Source organism: Bufo gargarizans, chromosome 6, assembly GCF_014858855.1.
Source record: "Bufo gargarizans isolate SCDJY-AF-19 chromosome 6, ASM1485885v1, whole genome shotgun sequence".
NCBI lineage: Eukaryota > Metazoa > Chordata > Amphibia > Anura > Bufonidae > Bufo > Bufo gargarizans.
The window spans coordinates 107,227,926-107,253,545 of NC_058085.1; the positions used below are offsets into that span (position 1 = coordinate 107,227,926).

Below are 25,620 nucleotides of genomic sequence, written 5' to 3' on the forward strand. Positions count from 1 at the left end.
GACACTTTTGCTTTCACTCCTAGGGGAACTTAGTGAGGGCCCAGTGCACACAGAAAGGGCATGTGAAAATCCTAGTGAATCTAATTTCGTATCACATACTTAATTTTTAGTTTAAGTGAACATAAGTGAGTAAATTATAGCAGTCACCATGGCAACCGTTCGCCATCTTGTTTAAATGGCAACAAAATAGCTGTCAGAAACTGCGGCGTAAAAGCCGGAAGCGAGTCCTGGAACGCAAACTTCCGGATACTCACTAGTTGTTGTGATCGCCGTATCTCCGCCTATTTGTCATGCTAACCCCACCCATCACCAAGTTGCGGCCTTCTGATTGGCTGGGAAGGATTAGACTCCCTCTATGCTCCTCCGTTCTACGTTCACCCAGCAAGATGGCTTCTGTTGTCAGTGAGCTCGAGTGCCTGACAACCACGCAGTTGGGAATAAGAGAACATGGCGCCCGTGCCTTGGTGAGCAGCATTGCAGACTGGAAGAGCAGAGCCTGAACGCTGCGCGGTGGAGAAGGAGGGCCAGGTATGTGTGTGTACTGAGGGCGACGGGGCTGCAGCGTGTGGCGTCTGACACCTGACAGGGGAGGGGCCTCCTCATCTGCATGGAGCCTTCCTATGGATACATGGAGACTCAGTATACTATTATTACATCTAGTGTATTATTGTATTCAGTATCTTATTATTACTGCATATATTTTATCATCCTATGTAGTATATTATCTATTTTTATTATTCTATTAAGTATATTATCTATCATATTATAGTATTCAGTGTATTATCTATTATTATTGCAGATATATTATCACCATATTTAGTAATTATTATATCCATTATATCTAGAATTGTATTTAGTATATTATATTTATAATGATCATATTTAGTATTATTATTATTCAGTATATTTGTCTATTTTTTGTATTCTATTAAGTATATTCTATTATTGGATGCAGTATATTACATTATGTATTATCATTAGTAGATTATTGTTTGCAGTGTTCTACGTTACCTATTACTATATTATGATTATTATAGTATTGTATCCAGTATGTTATATAATAATTTCATCCAGTTTATTATTAGGATATTATACTATTATATTACTATGTGTTATTAGATTATTATTGTCTCCATTCTTTAGAAGTGGATGGAAGGACCTTTCCCCCTTCCAAAATGGAACCCTGAGCCATTGCCAAGGAAACAATCCTTGCATACATTGCCTAAAAGTTTCTGTAAAATGTTGATGGTGTCATACCTGTGCCCCATGGAATAGCACCTGCCACAGAGCCACATAAAGACATTGGGGGATATTTATCAAAACTGGTGTGAAGAAGAACTAGCTTAGTTTCCCATAGCAACCAATCAGATTCCACCTTTCATTTTTCACAGCCCATTTGGAAAATGAAAGGAGGAATCTGATTGGTTGTTATGGGAAACTAAGCTAGTTCTACTTTCCACCACATCTTCCCCATTATTGACATCTCTCGAGTAATGGTGAATTCAGGGTAAGTTCACACAGGCATTATACTTTTTGGGAAAATCCTTGAGTATTTTGCCTGTGGAACCTGCAGCAGAAAGCCAAGGCTAAGCCACGGGAAAAGATCGCTGGATAAGGAAGGACGCTTCTTTTTATTTAGTGCATTGAAAACAGAGACTTCGGTCACTGCGTCCCATTGAAAACAATGGAAGGCTGATTTAAATGGGTTATCCTTAGTAAGACAACTTATCCTCTTTCCACAGAATAGAGAATGTGTCTGATTGGATCGGGGTCTGACTGTTGGGGTCACCTCCGATCATGAGAATGGGGGCCTGTGCTCTCCAGTGTGAATGGGGCAGCGGTAGCGCATGCTTGATGCTGCTCTATTTAGCTCTATGGGGCTGCCGGAGAGAGCAGAGCGCTTGTACTTGGCTATCCTGTGCAGTCCCACAGAGTTAAACGGAGCACCGGAAATACATGTGTGTCTGCAGCTCCTGTCAAACTGAGAGTATGGGCCCCCGTTTTTGTGATTGGCGGTTGCCTCAGGAGTTGGACCCCCAATGATCAGACACTTATCTCTCATTCTTTAGAAAGAGAATAAGTTGTCTTAAAGGGACAAACCCTTTAAAGGGGTTTGTTCGGGGTCCTGGACATAGCCTCTTCTTCACCCAGGCAGCCCCATTGAGTGGAGCAGTGGAATCGCACAGGGAAAGGGCCTTTTTAACAGATCCGGTGATGTACGGTGTCTCTGTATGGGAATGCTAGGCGGAGGCTACTGCCTAGCAGTGAGCCTGGTGATGTGACCGACTCTAATGGGCGGGCTTTAGTACTGCCCTAGCGACAGTGACATTTTATTGTAAATCCCATCCACATGCTGTGGATATTTTTAGTACAGAAAACTAGCATGCTTACTTTGTTGCATTTTTCACCGCTTTTACCACGTTTTAAGTAGGGTTGAAATCTATCACATACCTGTGGAGAAATCCATACAACTGCTACCGCCACTCTGTTCCCAGGCTTTCCATAGGTAAATAAGTTGTCCCATCAAGACAGTTATTGCATATCGATAGGATATGCCATAAATGTCCGATATGTGTGGGTGCCGACTTCTCAATATACCGCTATCTGACTTCTGAAAATAGCCAAGCAAGCCAGAATGCTGTTGCAGACTATGGTGTAAGCAATCTAATGATCTCATGTTCAAGTCCCCTAGGGGGGGATTAAAAATTAAGCTAAAAAAGTTTTTAAAGAAGGAAAAAAAAAAATGAAAAAATTCAAATGACCTCCCCTTTTTACATAAAAAAAAAAAAAACCTAAACAATATTTATAAAAATGAGTGTCTGTCTGGACGTCTGTCTGGACTTTATGCTCGACCAAACGACTGGAACGATCTTCACCAAATTTGGCACACGGGTACATCAGGTGTCCGGGAAGGTTTTAGACCGGGTCTCAGCTCTCTAGGATTAACCATTCTTGAGAGATTCCCAAAAAATGACCTACATTAGCCAAGCCAATACAAGCCTGCAAGTCTTTCACTCATATATCAACTGCCATACACACGGTCACATGTCCCTTATCAGCCAATAGAAGCTCGCAGGCTCTTAGTCTCCACATGCACACAGTTTTACACCAGGTTTCCATAACAACCCAGCCGTTTTTTTCTTTACTGCTGTAGGTCAGCTTTAGGCTAGGGCTACATGATGAAAAAAAGTCGCACGACACATAGAGCACAACTACACTGCTACATGCATCGATCTTGGATGGATTTCTTGTGACACCATAGCCTATCATGATAAAAATTATTGTGCGACATATGTCGTCATATAGCCCTAGCCTTAAAGGGGTAGCTGCTGTGGAGGTCACTGTTAAAGGGGCAGGCACAGTCGAGGTCACTGTTAAGGAGGCAGGGGTCACTGTTAAAGGGGCAGCTGCTGTGGAGGTCACTGTTAAGTCCGCAGGGTACTGTGAGGTCAATGTTAAGGGAGTGGGGTACTGTGGAGGTCACTGTTAGGCCCCTTGCAGACAAGTGTGTACGGATTCGGTCCGGATGCGTTGCGAATGCATTCAGTGAAAAATGCGCGATTTCGCAAACGAGGGCATTCAGTTTTGTATGCGATCGCAGAGAACGATGAGGAGAAAGCAAAGTTATTCAATATTTTTTTTTCTCCACTGTATTCACTGAGGAAAATAAACTGTCAGATGAAATGCAGAATGTAAAAGTACGGTAAGTTTAATATCTGTCGTGGGAAAACAGTTTGAAGATTTTCTAAGAGATGCTATCTTGGAGGATCTCAATGAAAATAAGCAAATAACGCCATATCAGCATGGCTTCGTGAGGGATCGGTCATGTCAAACTAATTTAATCAGTTTCTATGAGGAGGTAAATTCTAGACTTGACAGCGGCGAATCAATGGATGTCGTGTATCTGGACTTCTCCAAAGCATTTGACACGGTACCGCATAAAAGGTTAGTATATAAAATGAGAATGCTCGGACTGGGAGAAAACATCTGTATGTGGGTAAGTAACTGGCTCAGTGATAGAAAACAGAAAACAGAGGGTGGTTATAGTGGTGTACCTCAGGGGTCAGTATTGGGCCATATTCTCTTCAATATTTTTATTAATGATCTTGTAGAAGGCTTGCACAGTAAAATATCAATTTTTGCAAATAACACTAAACTGTGTAAAGTAATTGACACGGAAGAGGACAGTATACTACTACAGAGGGATCTGGATAGATTAGAGGCTTGGGCAGAGAAGTGGCAGATGGGGTTTAATACTGACAAATGTAAGGTTATGCACATGGGAAGGAATAATGCAAGTCACCCGTACATACTAAATGGTAAATCACTGGGTAACACTGACATGGAAAAGGACCTAGGAATTTTTGTGAACAGCAAACTAAGCTGCAAAAACCAGTGTCAGGCAGCTGCTGCCAAGGCCAATAAGATATTGGGTTGCATCAAAAGGGGCATAGATGCCCGTGATGAGAACATAGTCCTACCACTTTACAAATCACTAGTCAGACCACACATGGAGTACTGTGTACAGTTCTAGGCTCCTGTGAACAAGGCAGACATAGAGCTGGAGAGGGTTCAGAGTAGGGCAACTAAAGTAATAACTGGAATGGGGCAACTACAGTACCCTGAAAGATTATCAACATTAGGGTTATTCACTTTAGAAAAAAGACGGGGAGATCTAATTACTATGTATAAATATATCAGGGGTCAGTACAGAGATCTCTCCCGTCATCTATTTATCCCCAGGACTGTGACAAGGGAACATCCTCTGCGTCTGGAGGAAAGAAGGTTTATACATAGTAGAGGATTCTTTACGGTAAGAGCAGTGAGACTATGGAACTCTCTGCCTGAGGAGGTGGTGATGGTGAGTACAATAAAGGAATTCAAGAGGGGCCTGGATGTATTTCTGGAGTGTAATAATATTACAGGCTATAGCTACTAGAGAGGGGGCGTTGATCCAGGGAGTTATTCTGATTGGAGTCAGGAAGGAATTTTTTTTCCCCTTAGGCCTCATGCACACCGTGTGTTTTTTTTTTTTTTTGTTGTTTTTTGGCGGTCCGCAAAAACGGGTTCCGTGATCCATGTCCGTTTTTTCTTCCGTGGGTCTTCCTTGATTTTTGGAGGATCCACGGACATGAAGGAAAAAGTCGTTTTGGTGTCCGCCTGGCCGTGCGGAGCCAAACGGATCCGTCCTGACTTACAATGCAAGTCAATGGGGATGGATCCGTTTGACGTTGACACAATATGGTGCAATTGCAAACGGATCCTTCCCCCATTGAGTTTCAATGTAAAGTCAGGAGTCCCTATTATACCATCGGATCAGAGTTTTCTCCAATACAATGGTATATTTTAACTTGAAGCGTCCCCATCACCATGGGAACGCCTCTATGTTAGAATATACCATCAGATTTGAGTTACATACCATCGGATTTGAGTTTTATGCAGACGGATCTTCGGATCCATCTGTATGAAAGTAGCCTATGGCCACGGATCACGCACGCGGATGTCAATCTTGTGTGCATCCGTGTTTTTTCACGGACCCATTGACTTGAATGGGTCCGTGAACCGTTGTCCATCCAAAAAATAGGACAGGTATTTTTTGACGGACAGGAAACACGGATCACGGATGCGGATGAACAACGGTCTTCCTCTGGATCAACTTGCAGGATAACATGCTGAACTGGATGGACAGATGTATTTTTTTCGGCCTTATATACTATGTTACTATGTCCTGACACAATCTGCCACAATAGAAAACTGATCCATCCCCCATTGACTTTCAATGGAGTTAATGACGGATCTGTCTTGGCAATGTTAAAGATAATACAACTGGATCCGTTCATAACGGATGCAGATGGTTGTATTATCAGTAACGAAAGCGTTTTTGCTAGACCCTGCCGGATCCAATAAAAACGCTAGTGTGAAAGTACCCTGATGCGTGAAAACCAACGCTCATGTACACAGCCCCATTGAAATGAATGGGTCCGGATTCCGTGCGGGCGCAATGCATTTGCATCACAAATTGCACCAAAGTTAAGGAGATCGGCTGCTGTGGAGGTCCCATTTTAAAGAGGCACTCTGGGGGGGCTCAGAGTCAAGGGGTGAGGGGCTGTGGAATTCACTGTTAAGGGGGCGGGGTACTGTAGAGGTCACTGTTATGGGGGATACTGTCTATCGTTTAAAGACACAGAAACATTAAATTAAATAGATTAAATATACCCGTGCGAAGCCGGGTCCTTCTGCTAGTAAGAGATAAAAATCACTGATATAATTGCATCTGAAAATGGCCAATTTTTTTTAAAATGTAAAGGTAATTATCCTGTACAGTGAACGTTGTGTTGGGGAAAAAAAAATATCAAAATGGCCAAATCATCAATTTTTGCCAGTTTCACCTCTCACCCCTCCAAGAAAAAAAAATAAGGTATCATACTCCAAATTGTATCAAAATGGTATCATTAAAAACTACAGCCTGCCTGACCCCCTAGCACTGTAGTTAAAAAGAATTCCGGGTGTCCGAATATGGTTATGCAAAGAAAAACATTTTAAAACATTTCAAACATATTAAAACAGCAGAAACTATAGTATATAGAATTGGTATCATTATGTTTGTACTGACCCGCAGAATAAAGCTCATGTGGCATTTTTACTGCACAGGGAAAGTCATAAAAAGAAAACTCATTAAACATTGGTGCAGTTGCCTTTTTTTTTCCACCCTTGAATATTTTTTCCAGCTTTCCAATATATTGTATGGAAATTAAAATATTGCTGATATAAAGCATGTCGCCGTGCAAAAGAACAAGCCCTCATATGGCTATGTGAACGGAAAAATGGCGGGGAGTCGCAAATGAGAATGAAATGGAGAACGGCGGTATAGGGTGGGGGGTGGTCTGGCTGAAGCGGATCTGGCAGTTGGATATGCTGTTGTCTTAAAGAATATTAAAACTCCTCGTAGCCAAAATGGCTCTTCCTACCTCCCCATGATTGACATGCTCCTGCATAGACAGCAGGCTGTCAGTCACCACCGTTAGGGATAGTTGGAGTTGGGGAGGGCAGGAGAGCTCTCATTTGAATGCACTGAACTTGCACTTATGGGGGGATGATTTTCTGCTGTAAGAAAGTCAGATGTGTTGTTGTGCACTGTGTAGTTCTTGACAAAATAGTGCAGCATGACTGAGCCTCCGATGTAGATGTGAACCTAGCCTTACATTACTGTATATGAATGGACATCAGGACCCGTTTTATATTATTAAAGCGGTTGTCCAGGTTCAGCATAACCCGATCTGCACTCATTCATCATGAATGAGTGGAGCATCAGAGCTTTTCATGCTCTGATGCTCCCCCTTGCCCTGCGCTGAATCGCTGTAAACCCGGACAACCCCTTTAAGTGCTTGTAGCATTGTTTCATTATCAACAGTTTTTGTTTTATTATGCTTCCTATTTTCAGGTTTGGATATTACCAGAAAAACTCCATCTTTTGGAATAAGAAAGAACTTACTGTTTGTGAAATGAAATCTATAACCATCAAGGACTCAACCAGCTCCTTACCAAGGTACCTACACATATGGTGTATACATGACTACACTATAGTATCCCTAGCTCAGCAGTTTTATTTATTTTATACAATCACTTTCCAGATACAAAATATGTTTTTAAAAATATTCCAATTCAATGGCATTTTAGGATTAACAAATCAGGTACAGTTCTAACCAGTTCCCCTCCAACCTCCTCCCGACTGCTTCACCCACCCAAACTAAAAGAATTCCTCCCCCCCTTCCCAATCTGACATTGATCATATCAGTAGTCACTCAGGTTGTAAGACTACTACTGGTTGTCCATTGAGACCACAACCTGTCGTACACCATCTTTTCAGAAACGCTGCTTTTTCGTACATCAGCATTGTATTAACCTTAAATCTAAATTCCTCAACCGATGGGGAACTCGTTTGGATCCAGTGCAAGGCTATTAGTTTCCTGGCTACATACAGTAACCTCCCTATTGCTACTCTGGCCAACTCATCAGCGCCAACTTCTGTAACATAACCTAAGATGCATATTTTAGGGTCTTGATTGATCCATACTGAGAAGGCCCTCCGTATTGTCCTCAGTACTCCCTCCCAGTACGCATCCAATCTTTAACATCACCAAAGCATGTGCAGTAAATCCGCCTGTTTCATCAGACAACGTGGACATTTTGCATCTGGTCTGACACAAATGTGATGCAAAAATATTGGTGTATTGTACACTCTGTGTATAATGAAGAGTTGAGACAATTTCCCATGTTCACTCAGCGATGACTGTGGGACCACTTCAAGAATATCTCCCCATTGCTCTTATCTCCCCTAGATCCCTTTCCTATGCTCTCATACGAGGAGCAGGTGTAAGTCTAGAAATTTATCCAGCAACATTTGGTAAATTGTGGATATTAAGCCCTTGTTATCTACCCCGGATACCACTAGTTGCAGTGTACTTCCCCTTTTGTAACCATAGAGTTATATGCATGCTGTACCTGCAAGTATTTGTAGAAACTACCACGTGGTAAGTAATATTTCTCCTGTAAGCTGGTAAATGATCTGAATACCCTGTTATCTAACAGATTACCTATCCTAATCACACCGTTGTCCTTCCACACATTATACCCTGACATTGAGAAATTCTGGGAGTAGGGGGTTGTTCCATAAAGGAACATTCTTAGTGATGCCTGTGACCCCTCTCAGTTGCGTGAATTTTCGCCAAACCTTCCTCATAACCCCTATTAGCGGGTTACTCTCATCCTCTAAAGGAACTCCTGCTCCCTCCAAAATCCACATTAGATCTCTCTCCCTCCCCCAATTGTTGCCTTAGTATCTGACCCGTCATATCTCCTGTCTTTGAATCGAATCAACTTCTAAAGTGTTGGCATTGAGCCGCTAGGTAATATATGCACGGGTTAGGTAACGCCAGACCCCTGCCGTTTTGGCGTATTGTAGTGTCTTTAGTTTTATTCTAGGTTGTACCCTTCGCCATACTAGGTCCCTGAAGATAGATTCCACAGGATCAACTCTATCTAGTGGCAACCAGACCGGGGCATTGTGGAGGACATATGAAAGTTGTGGCATCATAACCATTTTTAGGAGATTAACCCTACCCAACACGGACAGGAACAGCTTACACCATGCCCTCACCTTTACTCGAAATGTGAGTATTGGCGTTAAGTTAAGCTCTTCAATGTCCAGCAGTCGGGGGAGAGATATAAATCCCCAAATATTTAATAGTCGTCACACACGGGATATTGTTAGCTGCTGCAGTTGCTGAGAAGATCTGGCCGTCCAAAAACATCAGAGCTGATTTTTTTTTTTTTTTTCCAGTTTATGGTCAAAGCCGACAATTTCCCAAAACGCTTAATGAGTGTCATGGCTGCAGAAAAGGTGGTGGATGTGTCCCCAAGAAACAACAGTGTATCATCCGCGTACATGGCTACTTTATTATGCACCCGTCCATATTGGAAACCACGTATAATAGAGGAACTGCGCACCACTGCCGCCAGTGGCTCTATTTCTATTGCGAACAGCATGGGGGACAAAGGGACATTCCTGCCGGATACCCCTAGCTTATTGAAAGATCGAAGACACTCCCCCATTTTCCCCAATGCGTGATTTCGGACAGGAGTATAGAACCTGTACCCATTTAATAAATCGCTGTCCAAAGCCCATGAACCCTGTCTATCCATATTTTCATCAGGTATACTGTTATAGTCACCCATTAGGAGCCAAGGGACTCCTGCATAATCTGCTAAGAAATCAAGAATAAGTCTCACAGGAACTGACGAGAACGCCGGGGGGAATATATAGCGCCACAAGGATTATTCGTATGCCTTCTATAGAACAATACAGACAGACAGACAAACCTCCCCTCAGAGTCAATATATTCCTTAATGCACTCAAATCTAATATTCTTGTGCACCAATAACACTCACTCCCCTTGAATGCAAGGTGAATACCGAGTGCACTGAATAGCCTACCCAAGATTTCTGCACTATATGCAGCATATGTTAAGTTAAATGTGTTTCCTGTATACAGCAGATTGCTGGTTGAAAGCATAATAAATAGTGAAAAATACTATGGCGCTTCGTCGCATCAGCCATTCCCCTGACATTCCAACTTAGGATTTTAGTCATATGTGTCATACCAAGGTGTTAAATCATAACTATGCCACTTACTTGTATGGGGTAATGTCCCCCACAGCCCATGAAGATATAAGAGCCCCTGATCAATATGGCCTACCCCTACGCCTCAAAACGCACAGACTAGAATCTAATAACAGAGTCCCACATGCAACTCACGCTCCTGCGTCAAGGAATCCGTGGGTACGGCTCAAGCATACTACTAGATCACCATGCAGTCCCAACTTCCTGCTGAGGTAGTTCGTCATCTATCATAAAGAGAACCAAAAAAGGAAAAAACAAAAACGGAAAGAAAAAAAACAGATTTCGAACAGTGGTAGCGGTTCCTCCGGAACTCCTATCGTTCAAATAACTGTGTCCTGCGTCTTCAGTTGGCTCTCGTGGCAGTCCAACCAGTGTAGCACCTCTTTCGGTTCCTCGAAGAAGTGCGTAGTGCCCATGGCCGCTACTCTGTTTCAATGGGAATATCATGTAATATGGAACTTGCAGATTCCATAGTCTTCTTTTGATATCTAGAAAGCAAGCCCTTTTCTTCTGGACTTCTGTGGAGTAATCCAGGAATAATGAGATTTTTACTCAGTTTATGGTCAAATCAGGATGATCTCAAGATTGTCCCAGAATAGTGTCTCTGTGTTTGTAATGCAATATTTTAGCAAGGATCAAATGTGGAGGTCTGCCAGAAGGAAGTGGTCTGGTGGGTACTCTGTGTGCCAGTTCTACAGCATACAGTGGAGAAATGCCTTTATCCTGAAACTTCAGAGAAATCCATTTCTCTATATATCCCGTAGTATTTACACCCTCCACTTTCTCCCACAATTCTGATGTTGTTGCGGCGCAACCTATTTTCCAGGTCTTCTGTTTTAGCAAATAAGGCCGCTATGTCTCGTGTTGTCACCTTGGCCGACATTTTGAGAGGCCTAGTTTCATCTTCTAAGCTCGACACCCTTCTTTCCACCTCTGTGGTCCGTTCAGCTATTTTAAGTCATGTCTGAGGGACAAATCGTCTCTTAGGCTCCCCACTTGTAATTTCAGTGATTTGAGGGTGGTCTTGCAATAGGCCACCACCGCCATTACATCTCTTAGGCTAGGCTCCTTATCTGGAGGAGCATGGCATCCCACTGTACTCTGTTTAGCCCTATGTGAAGTCACTGGTGCTCGGGCTTCATCCTCTCGGCCTTCCTCATCTGAGGATCTCTCCCCTGCATCTGAAGATGATGATGCAGCCGCCGCTTCCCTCTGCCAGTCTCTAGCCCCCTCCAGCACGCGGGCATATTTGCTGAGCTATATTCACCGCATCCTGTGGGCCATCCTCCACGCTGGCACCATGTTGTATCTGTGCCTCCCGCTCCGGTTTAGCCCATGGTCTTCCCTTCTTGGGCATCGTACCTCAGCATGATGATCCAGGTAAACCTCTCCTCAGTATCGCCCACCTTTCTGGCTAGTTTTGGGTCCTGTGAGCTAGTACCCCGTTAATGGTATCAGGATAGTGGCAGGAGCTCTCTCGCATACTGCTTACTCAATGCTGCATCAGGCCAGGCCCCCCCTAGCTTAGCATTTAAAAAGTCAGTGAAAGCCAGATATCCGTCAAAGGAAGGAAAACCGAGCAAAGGGGTGACCCCATTACAGAGATCACCAAATCCACCATATTAAGTGGCCCCTATGTCAAGATCCCGCTCTTTTACAAGCTTTAAGGATGTGACGGGGAAGACCTAAGCCAGTTATCCATCGACAGACAGCTGTTTCGGGGTGTTTCCCCTCATCAGTGTGGAGTAGGATTCTGGCTACCTGGGAGCAATGCCTTGGAGACTACTCAAACAAAACAGTAGCTGATCTTAGGGAGACCAGCTACAGTAAACACTTTGGAGCCTCATTTAAGAGTCTCGACACAGCAATCCATAATGCAAAGCTCCCTGGGAACTTATTTATATAAGTTTTACACAATGATTTCATTTTTTTAATCTAAAAAAATCATGTTTTAGTGTCTCCATAGTCTGAGAGCCATAGTTTTTTTCAGTTTTTGGGCAAATATCTTGGGTAGGGTATGATTTTTGCAGTATGAGATGACTGTTTGATTGGCACTATTTTGGCGTACAGACGACTTTTTTGATCATTTTTATTACCTTTTTTTGGGAAGTAAGGTGGGCAAAATTTCAATTTCATCATAGTTTATTTTTATTTTTTTTATGCCGTTCACTGTGGGGGTAAAGTAACATGACCGTTTTATAGATCAGGTCGTTACGGACGTGGTAATATCAAACGTGTAGGGAATTCTTTTTTTTTTTTTCATTTTTAATCAGTGATAAATGTGTTTTTACTTTTTTTTGGACCCAGACCCACTTGGTTCTTGGAGATCCAGTGGGTCTGATGTCTGTATAGTACAGTACAGTACACTATATAGTGTACTGTATTTTCACTTTACAAAGTCTGATTAGACTTTTGCCTTTAGCAGAAGTCTAATCAGCACCATGGAAAGCCTCTGATCACCACCATGGACAGCCGGACGGGGGGGGGGGTAAACATAAATAACCTTTATTTTAATCAGAAACTTCCAAAACCACAGCAAACCGCAGGTCTGAATTGACCTGCGGTTTGCTGCGATCGCCGACATGATGGGGTTATTTAGCCAAGGTGCCTGCTCAGAGATTTGAGCAGGCAGCAGGTTCCGATCACCGGGCGCCGGTAATCTGAACTATACATGACGTACTGGTACGTCATGGGTCCTTAAGGACCCGGGAACCATGCCGTACTGGTACGTCATGGGTCTCAAAGGGGTTTTCCACAAGTTTAACATTGATGCCCTATCCTTACATTTTGTAGTGGCTGGGCTTCATATTTCAGTTTAGTGGACTGAGCTGCAGTACTAGAGGTAGCCACTACAAAATGTATGACGCTATCCCTGGTAAAAAAATTTTTTTAGCTTATTGGTGGGAGTATTGAAAGTCGGACCCTGGCCGATCTAATATCCCTCTCTTAGGGATTATCCAACGTTGTATAAAGATCACAGCGCTCGCTGGAGCACCGCCTCCTCTAGCAACAGCTGAACAGCAGGGGTGCTTTGAGTCAGACCCCCGCTGATCAGATATTAATAACCTATCCTGAGGATATCTCATTCAAATTTTACTACTAGAAATCCCCTTTAACATAGAAGAACTTGATTCCCCATCACCAATAAAGCTGTTACATTTTTCCTCCTTATGGCATAATAACCATATTAAATTATTATATTGGATTTTACCTTCTAGCACAATGGAGCCTCCGAATTCACAATATAATAAGTCTCTTCTGTATTGGAAGAAGAAAGTACGCATTGAGTATATGCATCTGCAGCAGCTGAAGAGATTACAGGTCATCCAGGCTGCTGGGGTGAGTAGAAGACATGACCTCTTATAATCTGATGTGGTATGAAATAAGCTTCATTCTGGACTTCGACAATGAAAATGAATCTATCGTAGTCCTTTAGCAAATGCAGGGACTGTATTTTACATGTTTTTGCTCCCTAAACCGTTTCCTTCTTAGGGGGTTTTCTCGTCTAGACATTTATGACATATTGATTGGATATGCCATAAATGTCCTATAGCAGTGATGGCCAGCCTTCTACAGACCGAGTGCCGCTCATATAATGCAGACTGTGGATCCGTTCAGAACGGATCCGTCTGCATTATATTGTAAAAAAAATTCTAAGTGTGAAAGTAGCCTGAACGGATCCGTCCAGACTTTACATTGAAAGTCAATGGGGGACGTATCCGTTTGAAGATTGAGCCATAGTGTGTCATCTTCAAACGGATCCGTCCCCATTGACTTACATTGTAAGTCTGGACGGATCCGCTTTCCTCCGCACGGCCAGGCGGACACCCGAATGCTGCAAGCTGTGTTCGGGTGTCCGCTTGCTGAGCGGAGGCTGAACGCTGCCAGACTGATGCATTCTGAGCGGATCCGCATCCACTCAGAATGCATTAGGGCTGGACGGATGCGTTCGGGGCCGCTTGTGAGAGCCTTCAAACGGAGCTCACAAGCGGACACCCGAACGCTAGTGTGAAAGTAGCCTAAACTGTAACCCAAAACCGACATATTTATCGCAAAGTGCCAACACAATTTAACCTGAATACTACTGTCCCATATAGTGTATCTTCCATGTACTTTATCATTCAGCTATAATAGCCTACCTACATTCAATGCGCTGCCTGTGCCATTAATAGCATGCCCTGCGCTGATGAATGGCAGGAAAAGTCTAAGGCATAATGGTACACCTTTTTCCAGAATGTGGGTGCCCACAGAGAGGGCTCTGAGTGCCTCCTCTGGCACCCGTGCCATAGTTTCATCACCACTGTCCTATAGGATCCACTCCTGTTGGGGCCCTGTCGTAGATGGAGAGCACACCGCGTATGTGCGGCCTTCTCCATTCACTACTATGGGACTTCCATAAATATCCAGATGGGACAACCCCCTTTCATAAAAATTCTGCTTTAAAAAAAATATTTATCCAAGAGGATGTGCAGTCAAACAAAGATTACTGTATTTTTCTTTATTCATTTGGACAATTTGCACAATGTAAAAAGGTAACAAAAGTCAATTTGAACCTAATTTTGTGGAGTCTCTGCATGGTTCCTTGGGCACTTGTAATAGTAGGCTGTTTAACTGCTTCAGTGACCTTTGACATACAGTCAGGTCCAAAAATATTGGGACATAGACACAATTGTAACATTTTTGGCTCTATACACCGCCACAGTGGATTTGAAATGAAATGAACAAGATGTGCTTTAACTGCAGACTGTCAGCTTTAATTTGAGGGTATTTACATCCAAATCGGGTGAATGGTGTAGAAATTACAACAGTTTGCATATGTGCCTCCCACTTGTTAAGGGACCAAAAGTAATGGGACAATTGGCTTCTCAGCTGTTCCATGGCCAGGTGTGTGTTATTCCCTCATTATCCCAATTACAATGAGCAGATAAAAGGTCCAGAGTTCATTTCAAGTGTGCTATTTGCATTTGGAATCTGTTGCTGTCAACTCTCAAGATGAGATCCAAAGAGCTGTCACTATCAGTGAAGCAAGCCATCATTAGGCTGAAAAAACAAAACAAACCATCTGAGAGATAGCAAAAACATTAGGCGTGGCCAAAACAACTGTTTGGAACATCCTTAAAAAGAAGGAACGCATCGGTGAGCTCAGCAACACCAAAAGACCCGGAAGACCACAGAAAACAACTGTGGTGGATGACCGAATAATTCTTTCCCTGGTGAAGAAAACACCCTTCACAACAGTTGGCCAGATCAAGAAGACTTTCCAGGAGGTAGGTGTATGTGTGTCAAAGTCAATCAAGAGAAGACTTCACCAGAGTGAACACAGAGGGTTCACCACAAGATGTAAACCATTGGTGAGCCTCAAATACAGGAAGGCCAGATTAGAGTTTTCCAAATGACATCTAAAAAAGCCTTCACAGTTCTGGAGCAACATCCTATGGATAGATGAGACCATGATCAACTTGTACCAGAGTAATGGGAAGAGAAGAGTATGGAAAAGAAAAGGAACTGCTCATGATCCTAAGCATACCACCTCATCAGTGAAGCATGGTGGTGGTAGTGTCATGGCGTGGGCATGTATGGCTGCCAATGGAACTGGTTCTCTTGTATTTATTGATGATGTGACTGCTGACAAAGCAGCGAATGAATTCTGAAGTGTTTTGGGCAATATTATCTGCTCATATTCAGCCAAATGCTTCAGAACTCATTGGATGGCGCTTTACAGTGCAGATGGACAATGACCCAAAGCATACTGCAAAAGCAACCAAAAAGTTTAAGGGAAAGAAGTGGAATGTTATGCAATGGCCAAGTCAATCACCTGACCTGAATCCGATTGAGCTGCATTTCACTTGCTGAAGACAAAACTGAAGGTAATATGCCCCAAGAACAAGCAGGAACTGAAGACAGTTGCAGTAGAGGCCTGGCAGAGCATCACCAGGGATGAAATCCAGCGTCTGGTGATGTCTATGCGTTCCAGACTTCAGGCTCTAATTGACTGCAAAGGATTTGCAACCAAGTATTAAAAAGTGAAAGTTTGATTTATGATTATTCTTTCCCATTAATTTTGGTCCCTTAACAAGTGGGAGGCACATATGCAAACTGTTGTAATTCCTGCACCGTTCACCTGATTTGGATGTAAATACCCTCAAATTAAAGCTGACAGTCTGCAGTGTTCATATGTATCAAATGGTTTTTTTTACACAATAAAAGCACACAGAGCTATGGGGACTGGGTATTGCGGATGTGCTAGCGGCCATCTAGCAGCCCATGTCCTCAGCTCTATACACAAAATCCCAGTGACAGGTTCCCTTTAAATGTCTTTAATTCATGCTGTTATTTACTGATTTAATTATTTTGAAGTGGGACGTCCTGGGACTTACGGGCAGTCCCATATGTCAGTCTTGGAGCCCATTTTGCGTGTATTTGTGTGCACATGTATGTTTCCTCATTCACTTGTAACCTAATAAAGGGGACTTTGGAATTCCTGAAACGCGGAAGACTCCTGATTTAACTCCATGTTTGTGATGTTTACTCATGCCAAGCAAAGATCTCCAAATCTTGACTGTGTAGGGAGACACTCTAATCACATAGTAGTGTCCATTGGTCAATGTATGAATAGATTTATTTCAGAGGAATTGCACAACACAAAGTTTTATAAAAAAAAATCCAGGATTGGTACTGCATTGGAAACGGAAGTACTTACTAAATCAGACAAGTCAGGAGAAATGACAGATCATCTTTAAAGAGGACCTTTCATGGGTCCAAACATTGTAAACTAAGTATCAGGGCACGTAGGGCATAGTGCAGGGATCTAACTGTACTTAATATTTTTCCTGGGCGCCGCTCCGCTCGCCTGCTGTGGCCCCTGTTGTATTCTCCCACCTGGTATGCTAATTTTGGCATCGGAGCAATGAGGAGGAGACTGAGTCTTTCTCCGTTGGCGTCTCCTTCTTCCCTGGCTGTAGCGCTGTCCAATCGCAGCGGAGAGCGTCAGAAGGGAGAAAAAAAACTCACCTTCTCCGCTGCGATTGGACAGCTCACAGCCAGGGGAGAAGGAGACGCCAACGGAGAAAGACTCAGTCTCCTCCTCATTGCTCCGATGCTAAAATTAGCATACCAATCGGGAGAATACAACGGGGGCCACAGCGGGCGAACGGAGCGCCACCCAGAAAAATAGTAAGTACAGTTAGATTCCTGCACTAGGCCCTACGTGTTCTGATGCTTAGTTTATAATGTCTGGACCCATGAAAGGTCCTTTTAAATGGAGAATGCTGGACTAGTTTCACTCCCTGGGAGGACCGTCTGGAACCTTATTTATTTTTATAAATCCTTGTGTGTTGTGGACTGTGCTGAAATACATAGATTTACTATAGGTAAAAGCTATGCATTTCCTTTCTATAATTCATTCTCCTGTCTGTTTTTCTAAATAATTGTATTCCACATGAATTGACCATGCTGAAGCATCTAGTCTCATCACCCTATGTTGTGTCGTTCCTCCATTGTTCCTACTAGAAGTTTCTGGAAAAAAATAGGGGTTGTGTCCCCGCATAGTCTGACACTAGCAGCATATACTGGATAGCCCCCCCACTTCCTCGTCGGTGTTTGGCCGACAGCTTCCTTGTGTTTATGGCGGCTTTAGTCTATGATGTTACTGTAATATTTTGCTAATTTTTCTATTTTCTAATAATCAGTCTCAATATGTGGAGAACACAATGAAAATACATGAGAGAACAAAACTTTTAAACGAAGAGTGGACAAATCTCAAACTGCAACCACTTGAGATAATGGAACCTTCGAATACACTTCCTTTTCTGAAAAAGGTAACAGTTCTGCTTTTCACCCCCAATTATGCAAATTTTCTCCTTAGAAATCCTTTCCGTGTAAGTGTAATGTAACAGCAAATCACTTATATTCTCTTTCCAGTGTACAGTTGAAAGCACCTTTCCTGGTTTTGCCACCCAGACTGTATGTACAAGGTCTCTGAATACGGTAGCACTTGTTCCCATCATGTACTCTTGGTCTCCCCTTCAGCAAAACTTTATGGTATGTTACAGCTCACTAATGTCTTCAGAAGGTACTGCATTCATTTTTAAATCTGACTATGATGTGATCATGTGCAAAGTTTTCTAAAGTTGACCATACATATTAGATTTTTTGTAAGATTTTAAAGAGCTCCAAATCACCTGCATAGATAATCAGGGCGATTCACAGAAAACTGGCAGACATGCCTTATGCCAGATTTATTATGTGTTTGGACACTTTTACCCCCTCACTAGTGTCTGGAAAATAAGGCGTGACTTGGAGAAAAGGGGGTGTGGCTTGCAGGGAAACCATGTGGCTTAAAATGTGCCAATGCAAAATCTTGCTGTAAAATAAGCCAACCCATAGAAGGCATAAAGAAAGGAGAAATGCCAGGTCTATCGTAGCATGAGTCACTCTGATATACCTACCTGATCTACAAACCGGATTCCAAAAAAGTTGGGACACTATACAAATCGTGAATAAAAACTGAATGCAATGATGTGGAGGTGCCAACTTCTAATATTTTATTCATAATAGAACATAAATCACGGAACAAAAGTTTAAACTGAGGAAATGTACCATTTTAAGGGAAAAATATGTTGAATCAGAATTTCATAGTGTCAACAAATCCCCAAAAAGTTGGGACAAGGCCATTTTCACCACTGTGTGGCATCTCCCCTTCTTCTTACAACACTCAACAGACGTCTGGGGACCGAGGAGACCAGTTTCTCAAGTTTAGAAATAGGAATGCTCTCCCATTCTTGTCTAATACAGTCCTCTAACTGTTCAATCGTATGGGGCCTTCTTTGTTGCACCTTCCTCTTTATGATGCGCCAAATGTTCTCTATAGGTGAAAGATCTGGACTGCAGACTGGCCATTTCAGTACCCAGATCCTTCTCCTACGCAGCCATGATGTTGTGATTGATGCAGAATGTGGTCTGGCATTATCTTGTTGAAAAATGCAGGGTCTTCCCTGAAAGAGATTACGTCTGGATGGGAGCATATGTTATTCTAGAACCTGAATATATTTTTCTGCATTGATGGTGCCTTTCCAGACATGCAAGCTGCCCATGCCACACGCACTCATGCAACCCCATACCATCAGAGATGCAGGCTTCTGAACTGAGCATTGATAACAACTTGGGTTGTCCTTGTCCTCTTTGGTCTGGATGACATGGCGTCCTAGATTTCCAAAAAGAACTTCGAATCGTGACTCGTCTGACCACAGAACAGTCTTCCATTTTGCCACACTCCATTTTAAATGATCTCTGGCCCAGTGAAAACGCCTGAGCTTGTGGATCTTGCTTAGAAATGGCTTCTTCTTTGCACTGTAGAGTTTCAGCTGGCAACGGCGGATGGCACGGTGGATTGTGTTCACTGACAATGGTTTCTGGAAGTATTCCTGAGCCCATTCTGTGATTTGCTTTACAGTAGCATTCCTGTTTGTGGTGCAGTGTCGTTTAAGGGCCCGGAGATCACGGGCATCCAGTATGGTTTTACGGCCTTGACCCTTACGCACAGAGATTGTTCCAGATTCTCTGAATCTTCGGATGATGTTATGCACAGTTGATGATGATAGATGCAAAGTCTTTGCAATTTTTCGCTGGGTAACACCTTTCTGATATTGCTCCACTATCTTTCTGCGCAACATTGTGGGAATTGGTGATCCTCTACCCATCTTGGCTTCTGAGAGACACTGCCACTCTGAGAAGCTCTTTTTATACCCAATCATGTTGCCAATTGATTGCCTTATTGCTACTTGTCCCAACTTTTTGGGGATTTGTTGACACCGTGAAAATTTGAATCAACGTATTTTTCCTTTAAAATGATACATTTACTCGGATTAAACATTTGATCTGTCATCTACGTTCTATTACAAATAAAATATTGACATTTGCCATCTCCACATCATTGCATTCAGTTTTTATTAACAATTTGTTTAGTGTCCCAACTTTTTTGGGAATCCGGTTTGTAGTTCCAAGTGTCTAACTTTAAGACAATACTAAAGGAGTTGTCCGAGAATAACAAATTTTCCCTGTTGCCCACACCCTGACTCCGCTAGGGAAAGAATCGTACTTGCCTGCTTCCCACCACTCCAGCCCTGCGTGCTGGCTAACGCGTGTCCATCTTTCGGTCTGCGGCTTATTTACTTCCTCCCCAGCACAGGCATGGTCACCTGCTCCACTGCCGCCATTGACTGGCTTCAGCAGTGATGTCTCTGTACTTTAATAAATATTCTCCATTCTGTTAAAGGGATTGTCTGGTTTCCTGTATTGATTACCTATCCTCAGGTTAGGTCATCAGTATCAGATCAGCGGGGGTCCGACTCCTCCTGCCATCCCCCCAGATCAGCTGGCTGAGCAGAACGCAGCGCTCCTGCGAGCACTGCATTCTCTTCACTGTTTACCTGCTCGCAAGCAGATGTAATTATAACTGTTCCGTCCCATTCACACCAATAGGAAGGAGCAGGGTGCTATCAGTTAGGGTGTATTCATGCACAGTCTGCCACTATCTAATCGGTGTTGGCAATGGCAGTCTGTGCAGGGGCACACCCTCAACTAGTAACCCCCAACTGGACCCTCATTGCAAACTGTTAGTTAATCATTCATAATTTCTAGATTGAGAAGATGAGTGGATTTTTATGCTGACCCGTGCCTAGATAAAATTATTATAGAAGCTGGACAACCTTTAAGGAAGTTAATGGTCGGTTTTTATCCATATCCTTTCTCTGCATGAATTTTAGGTGGAAGATGAGACGGTCTTGTGTAACATCCCTTACATGGGGGACCACGTTAAAGAGGAGGATGAAATGTTTATTGAGGAATTGATCAGTAACTATGATGGAAAGGTCCACGGAGAGGAAGGTGGGTTTTTGTGACATTTAATGGGCTTTGAGATAACAGTAGGGATGAGCGAATCGACTTTGGATGAAACATCCGAAGTCGATTTGCGTAAAACTTCGTTCTAATACTGTACGCAGCAGGAGCTCAGTACAGTAATAGAATGTATTGGCTCCGATGAGCCGAAGTTATTGCTTTGCGAAGTCTCGCGAGACTTCGCGCAATAACTTCATAACTTAATTTGTACTGTAAAAAAACATTTCCTGAACTCGTACTGTGAAGGGGACAGGACAAGGTACCACTTGGAACCGAACCCGAGTTCGGGAAATGTTTTTTTACAAGTACAAATTAAGTTATGAAGTTATTGTGCAAAGTCTTGCGAGACTTCGCAAAGCAATGATTTCTGATCATTGGAGCCAATACATTCTATTACTGTACGGAGCTCCTGCTCCGTACAGTATTCAGTATTAGAACAAAGATTTATGCGAATCGACTTCGGATGTTTCATCCGAAGGCAATTCGCTCATCTCTAATAAACAGTTGTTCACATAGTGAGTGAATTGTAATAATTACTGTTGATTGTTCATAGTGCATTTAATTTGTTTTCCAATCACAGAGGTGGATTTTCCATCTGCAATGACCTCTAGTCCACGCTTACATGAACGTGAGCGTCTGTTTATGTACGGTCAGTCTTTCTCGGCCAGACGCAACAGCACAACGAAAACGGGTATGCATCCCTTTGACATGAGGAAGCCAAAAGGATCCTGCTGATAGTACAGTTACCATTTTGCACATATTTCTAAGGTTAACTGGCAATGCAGTATTGTATGTAAGACAAGATAGCAAAGTGGTTTTCTTCTGAGTGCGTAACAATGTCTTGCTTGTCCTTTCTTGGTTGACGCTCTTTTAATTTTGTCTTTTCTTTCTGCCTATTCCATTGTGTTTGTGAAATGCTTTCCTAAGTCTTGCATGCATTGATTTGCAATTGACTCCTTTTCCAAATTCAGTGCAGCCCTCATGGCAATCAGCTGATCACTGGAAGTCCAGCAACTGTACCTATTAGCCACCAGCTGTTTTTTTTTTCCTGGGGCAAGAGCTACAACTACGTAGACCTATTGCAAGGGAAATAGTAATTCAGTAGACGACAATGTAAAACATGCCATGCTGAAGCCTCCAGAGTAAGAACTGCCCTTGGCTGCTGCCCCACACTTAAGCAAATAATTGGGCTCCATAGTAGGTGTTCCCTGTGTATGGACAGGCATTGTCTTGAGCAGACACCCCCTTTAATTAGAATGCCCTGCCCTTTGTGCCAACATAGTGGTGCTCAACATTCTCAGAAAAACACACTCGCAATGCATTTTTGTAGGAAGCCAGATGGTTGCATTGTGTTTTGATGTGGGAGGACACGAGTATACAGAAAAGTTCTTCCCTCACCTCCTATGTTATGAACTGTTGATTTATTAGCTTATCAAATACTTCTAGAAGAACAGTAAAGGCCTCATGAACATTAGTGTATTGTCTGCCAAACCACCAAGAACAAGCTGGCAGTCTAATGTGTATGGGTAGCTCCCAATTCTCCCCACCAGATGATGCCAGGGGAGAGAAGGATTGGGTGGACTGAATTTTGTCGCTTGATCCTTTTGTTCTCCCAGAGATGAGAAGAGCTTACGTATGTGTATAGTGGACTCGATCCATTCCAGCTTTGTTCATTTGGGAATTATTACATTCTAAGGAATTCTGAATTTGATGGCTTGCATCTCATGGCATATGCGTCCACTTGTAGTGCTACAATTGGCTCATGTATGAAGCTCAGCTATCCAGTTTCTCTCGTGTCTTTACATTTCATATATTTTCTTAAGGGCATATTACACTGGCTGATTTTTGGGCCAATTATATGAATAATAGGGATAGTTGGCCCATGTAATTGTCCTGCATTTCATCTGGCAAATGAGGAAACGCTGATCATATCATTCATAATAAAAGATGCCTACTATCGCCAGCATGTCACCCAGTGTGATCAGGAATGTACTGCTGATAATCAGTACAGCTGAATTGTGGAGGAAGGATTGGGGCTCATATTTTGTTGCGATGGCCAGTGTAATAAGGCCGATGCAAACTAGCGCTGTTTGACATCTTTATTGTTGATCGATGTTCGTCCTATCCAAACACCGGCCAGTCTAATATAGTCCTTACTCATTTGCTAACAAGCCATGCATGTAAGATTTATTAAAAGGATATTCTAATCTCTGCGTAGCACAATGCTAGACTTAATAGAAAAAACACACCTCTTCTCTCCTTCTGCTTTTCAGTAGATGGGCGCACACACGCCACTATTTGCCTTTCCAAATTCAAGTGACTCCTCATGTCTACTTTTGAGTCTATATAGACTGCTGCCCCTTGCTGTGGTTCTTGCAGGCAAGCAGTGGCCTAAAGCCTGCCTTATAGCCACTAATGTGATTTGTGTAGGTCGGACTAATATTCAGCTGGTGACGTTTTATGGAAACTGTAGGGTAGCTTTTATATTTTGCTGTTATTTTTATCTTTCCAAAAAGTAAAAAGTTTAGTTTGTGTGTACATTGGAAAGAATTACCAAACATTCAGAATATATTATGGCATGTTTTTGCTCAAGATCAAATTAGTAAAGCTATCCACACACATTATACAGCAGCTGGCCGAACGCACGTTAAGCCAATGACTATTTCTCCTGAACCCTCTGTACGCATGCACACTCTGCTCGACCAAGCATGCCTGAGTTCTCAAGCTGCTGTCAGACTCCTGGTGGCTTTTCTCCCTTGAGAACATAAGACCTGAAAAGTTGAAAACCAGCATGTTCAACCATTCTTTCTCCCTGACATCGGAATAAAGTCTGGACACCCCATACACATTAGATCAGGGATGGCCAGCCTGAGGCTCTCCAGATGTTGCAAAACTACAACTCCCAGCATGCCCAGACTGCCAACTGCTATCAGCCTACAGCAGGGCATGGTGGGAATTGTAGTTTTACAACAGCTGGAGAGCCACAGGTTGGCCATGCCTGCATTAGATGGTTGACTAATCCAGCTCAAATCAGCAGTTTCTGCCAGCAATTGTCTAATGTGTATGACGGCATAGTAAAAATAATAAGAAAAGATACAAAAGGGGCTTACACCGGAATACAATGGATATTGAGGGTTCACCACCTAACTGGGTCACCCAATCTTAATAGAAATAGTGAATAAAAATAAAGAAAAAACAAGGTGTGCACTCCTTTTTCTAGTTTTGCATATAGGATGAACTATTTAATAAAAATATAAACATATAGAAGCAGAAAAATAAAATAAACCAATACATACATATATAATCCCCCAGAAAAAAAGTAAAAAAACCATAAGCATTAGTACTTCATTCTCAATTGCGATACATGATGCTGTAAATACATAGATGAATATATGCGAATTCCAATATATGATTGCAAAAAATGGTTAAAAGTATATATAAATATGTGTCTGTCTTCAATTCTCACAAGATATAGAGAAATTTAGCATATGTTGAATAAAGCTTCAGCAATACTGCCCATCAATATTCAGTGGGATTTAATATAAATTCATGGTAAAAAAAATATATGGATGATCAGTATGGCTATAGAAAATATAGACAAATACTGCAGATGTAATATTTGCTGACACTTTTATAAAAACATTCCACATTATTCCATGAAAGCGCTGACTGTTTGATAAGTAGCGCTAAATCAATTGGCTGAGTGAAGCACACTGGTTTGAAGAGCAAGAAGTAAGTTCATCATTACCAGCACATTGAATTGAAATGTCCTGCTACATTTATTATACAGTCGAAATAGGTAAAGATGAAACAGTTGACAAACTAGACACCCGTATCTTGCTTGATTATTAAAGCAGAAGATGAGTTCATCTCCTCTTGCAAAAACATAGACATAGGGCAAATTAAGTATTATAGATATTATTGTTGATAAGTGCAAGATAATGCACCTGGGGTGTAAAAACCCAAGAGCAGAATATAAAATCAGTGATACAGTCCTAACCTCAGTATCTGAAGAAAGGGATTTAGGGGTCATTATTTCAGAAGACTTAAAGGTAGGCAGACAATGTCATAGAGCAGCAGGAAATGCTAGCAGAATGCTTGGATGTATAGGGAGAGGCATTACCAGTAGAAAGAGGGAGGTGCTCATGCCGCTCTACAGAGCACTAGTGAGACCTCATTTGGAGTATTGTGCTCAGTACTGGAGACCATATCTCCAGAAGGATATTGATACTTTGGAGAGAGTTCAGAGAAGAGCTACTAAACTGGTGCATGGATTGCAGGATAAAACTTACCAGGAAAGATTAAAGGACCTTAACATGTATAGCTTGGAAGAAAGACGATACAGAGGGGATATGATAGAAACTTTTAAATACATAAAGGGAATCAACAAGGTAAGGAGTTTACGCATGCATGGGATAGGCATAAGGCCATCCTTCATATAAGATGGGGCCAGGGGCTATCCATAGTATTTAGTATATTGGGCAGACTAGATGGGCCAAATGGTTCTTATCTGCCGACACATTCTATGTTTCTATGGTGGGAAAA

At 42.4% G+C, this 25,620-nt stretch overlaps 1 protein-coding gene across 1 annotated transcript in view; it reads left to right on the forward strand.

Annotated features, from left to right (window-relative positions):
- Positions 1–342: 342 nt before the first annotated feature.
- Positions 343–25,620, forward strand: part of EZH1 (enhancer of zeste 1 polycomb repressive complex 2 subunit) — a 67,611-nt gene continuing 42,333 nt past the window's right edge. The window contains exons 1-7 of the mRNA XM_044298048.1: positions 343–528; positions 7,442–7,546; positions 13,398–13,518; positions 17,868–17,996; positions 18,100–18,219; positions 20,943–21,063; positions 21,656–21,766. Of these exons, the coding sequence (XP_044153983.1) occupies positions 7,503–7,546; positions 13,398–13,518; positions 17,868–17,996; positions 18,100–18,219; positions 20,943–21,063; positions 21,656–21,766 (646 nt within the window). The 5' untranslated portion in view covers positions 343–528; positions 7,442–7,502. The remainder of the gene's footprint in view (positions 529–7,441; positions 7,547–13,397; positions 13,519–17,867; positions 17,997–18,099; positions 18,220–20,942; positions 21,064–21,655; positions 21,767–25,620) is intronic.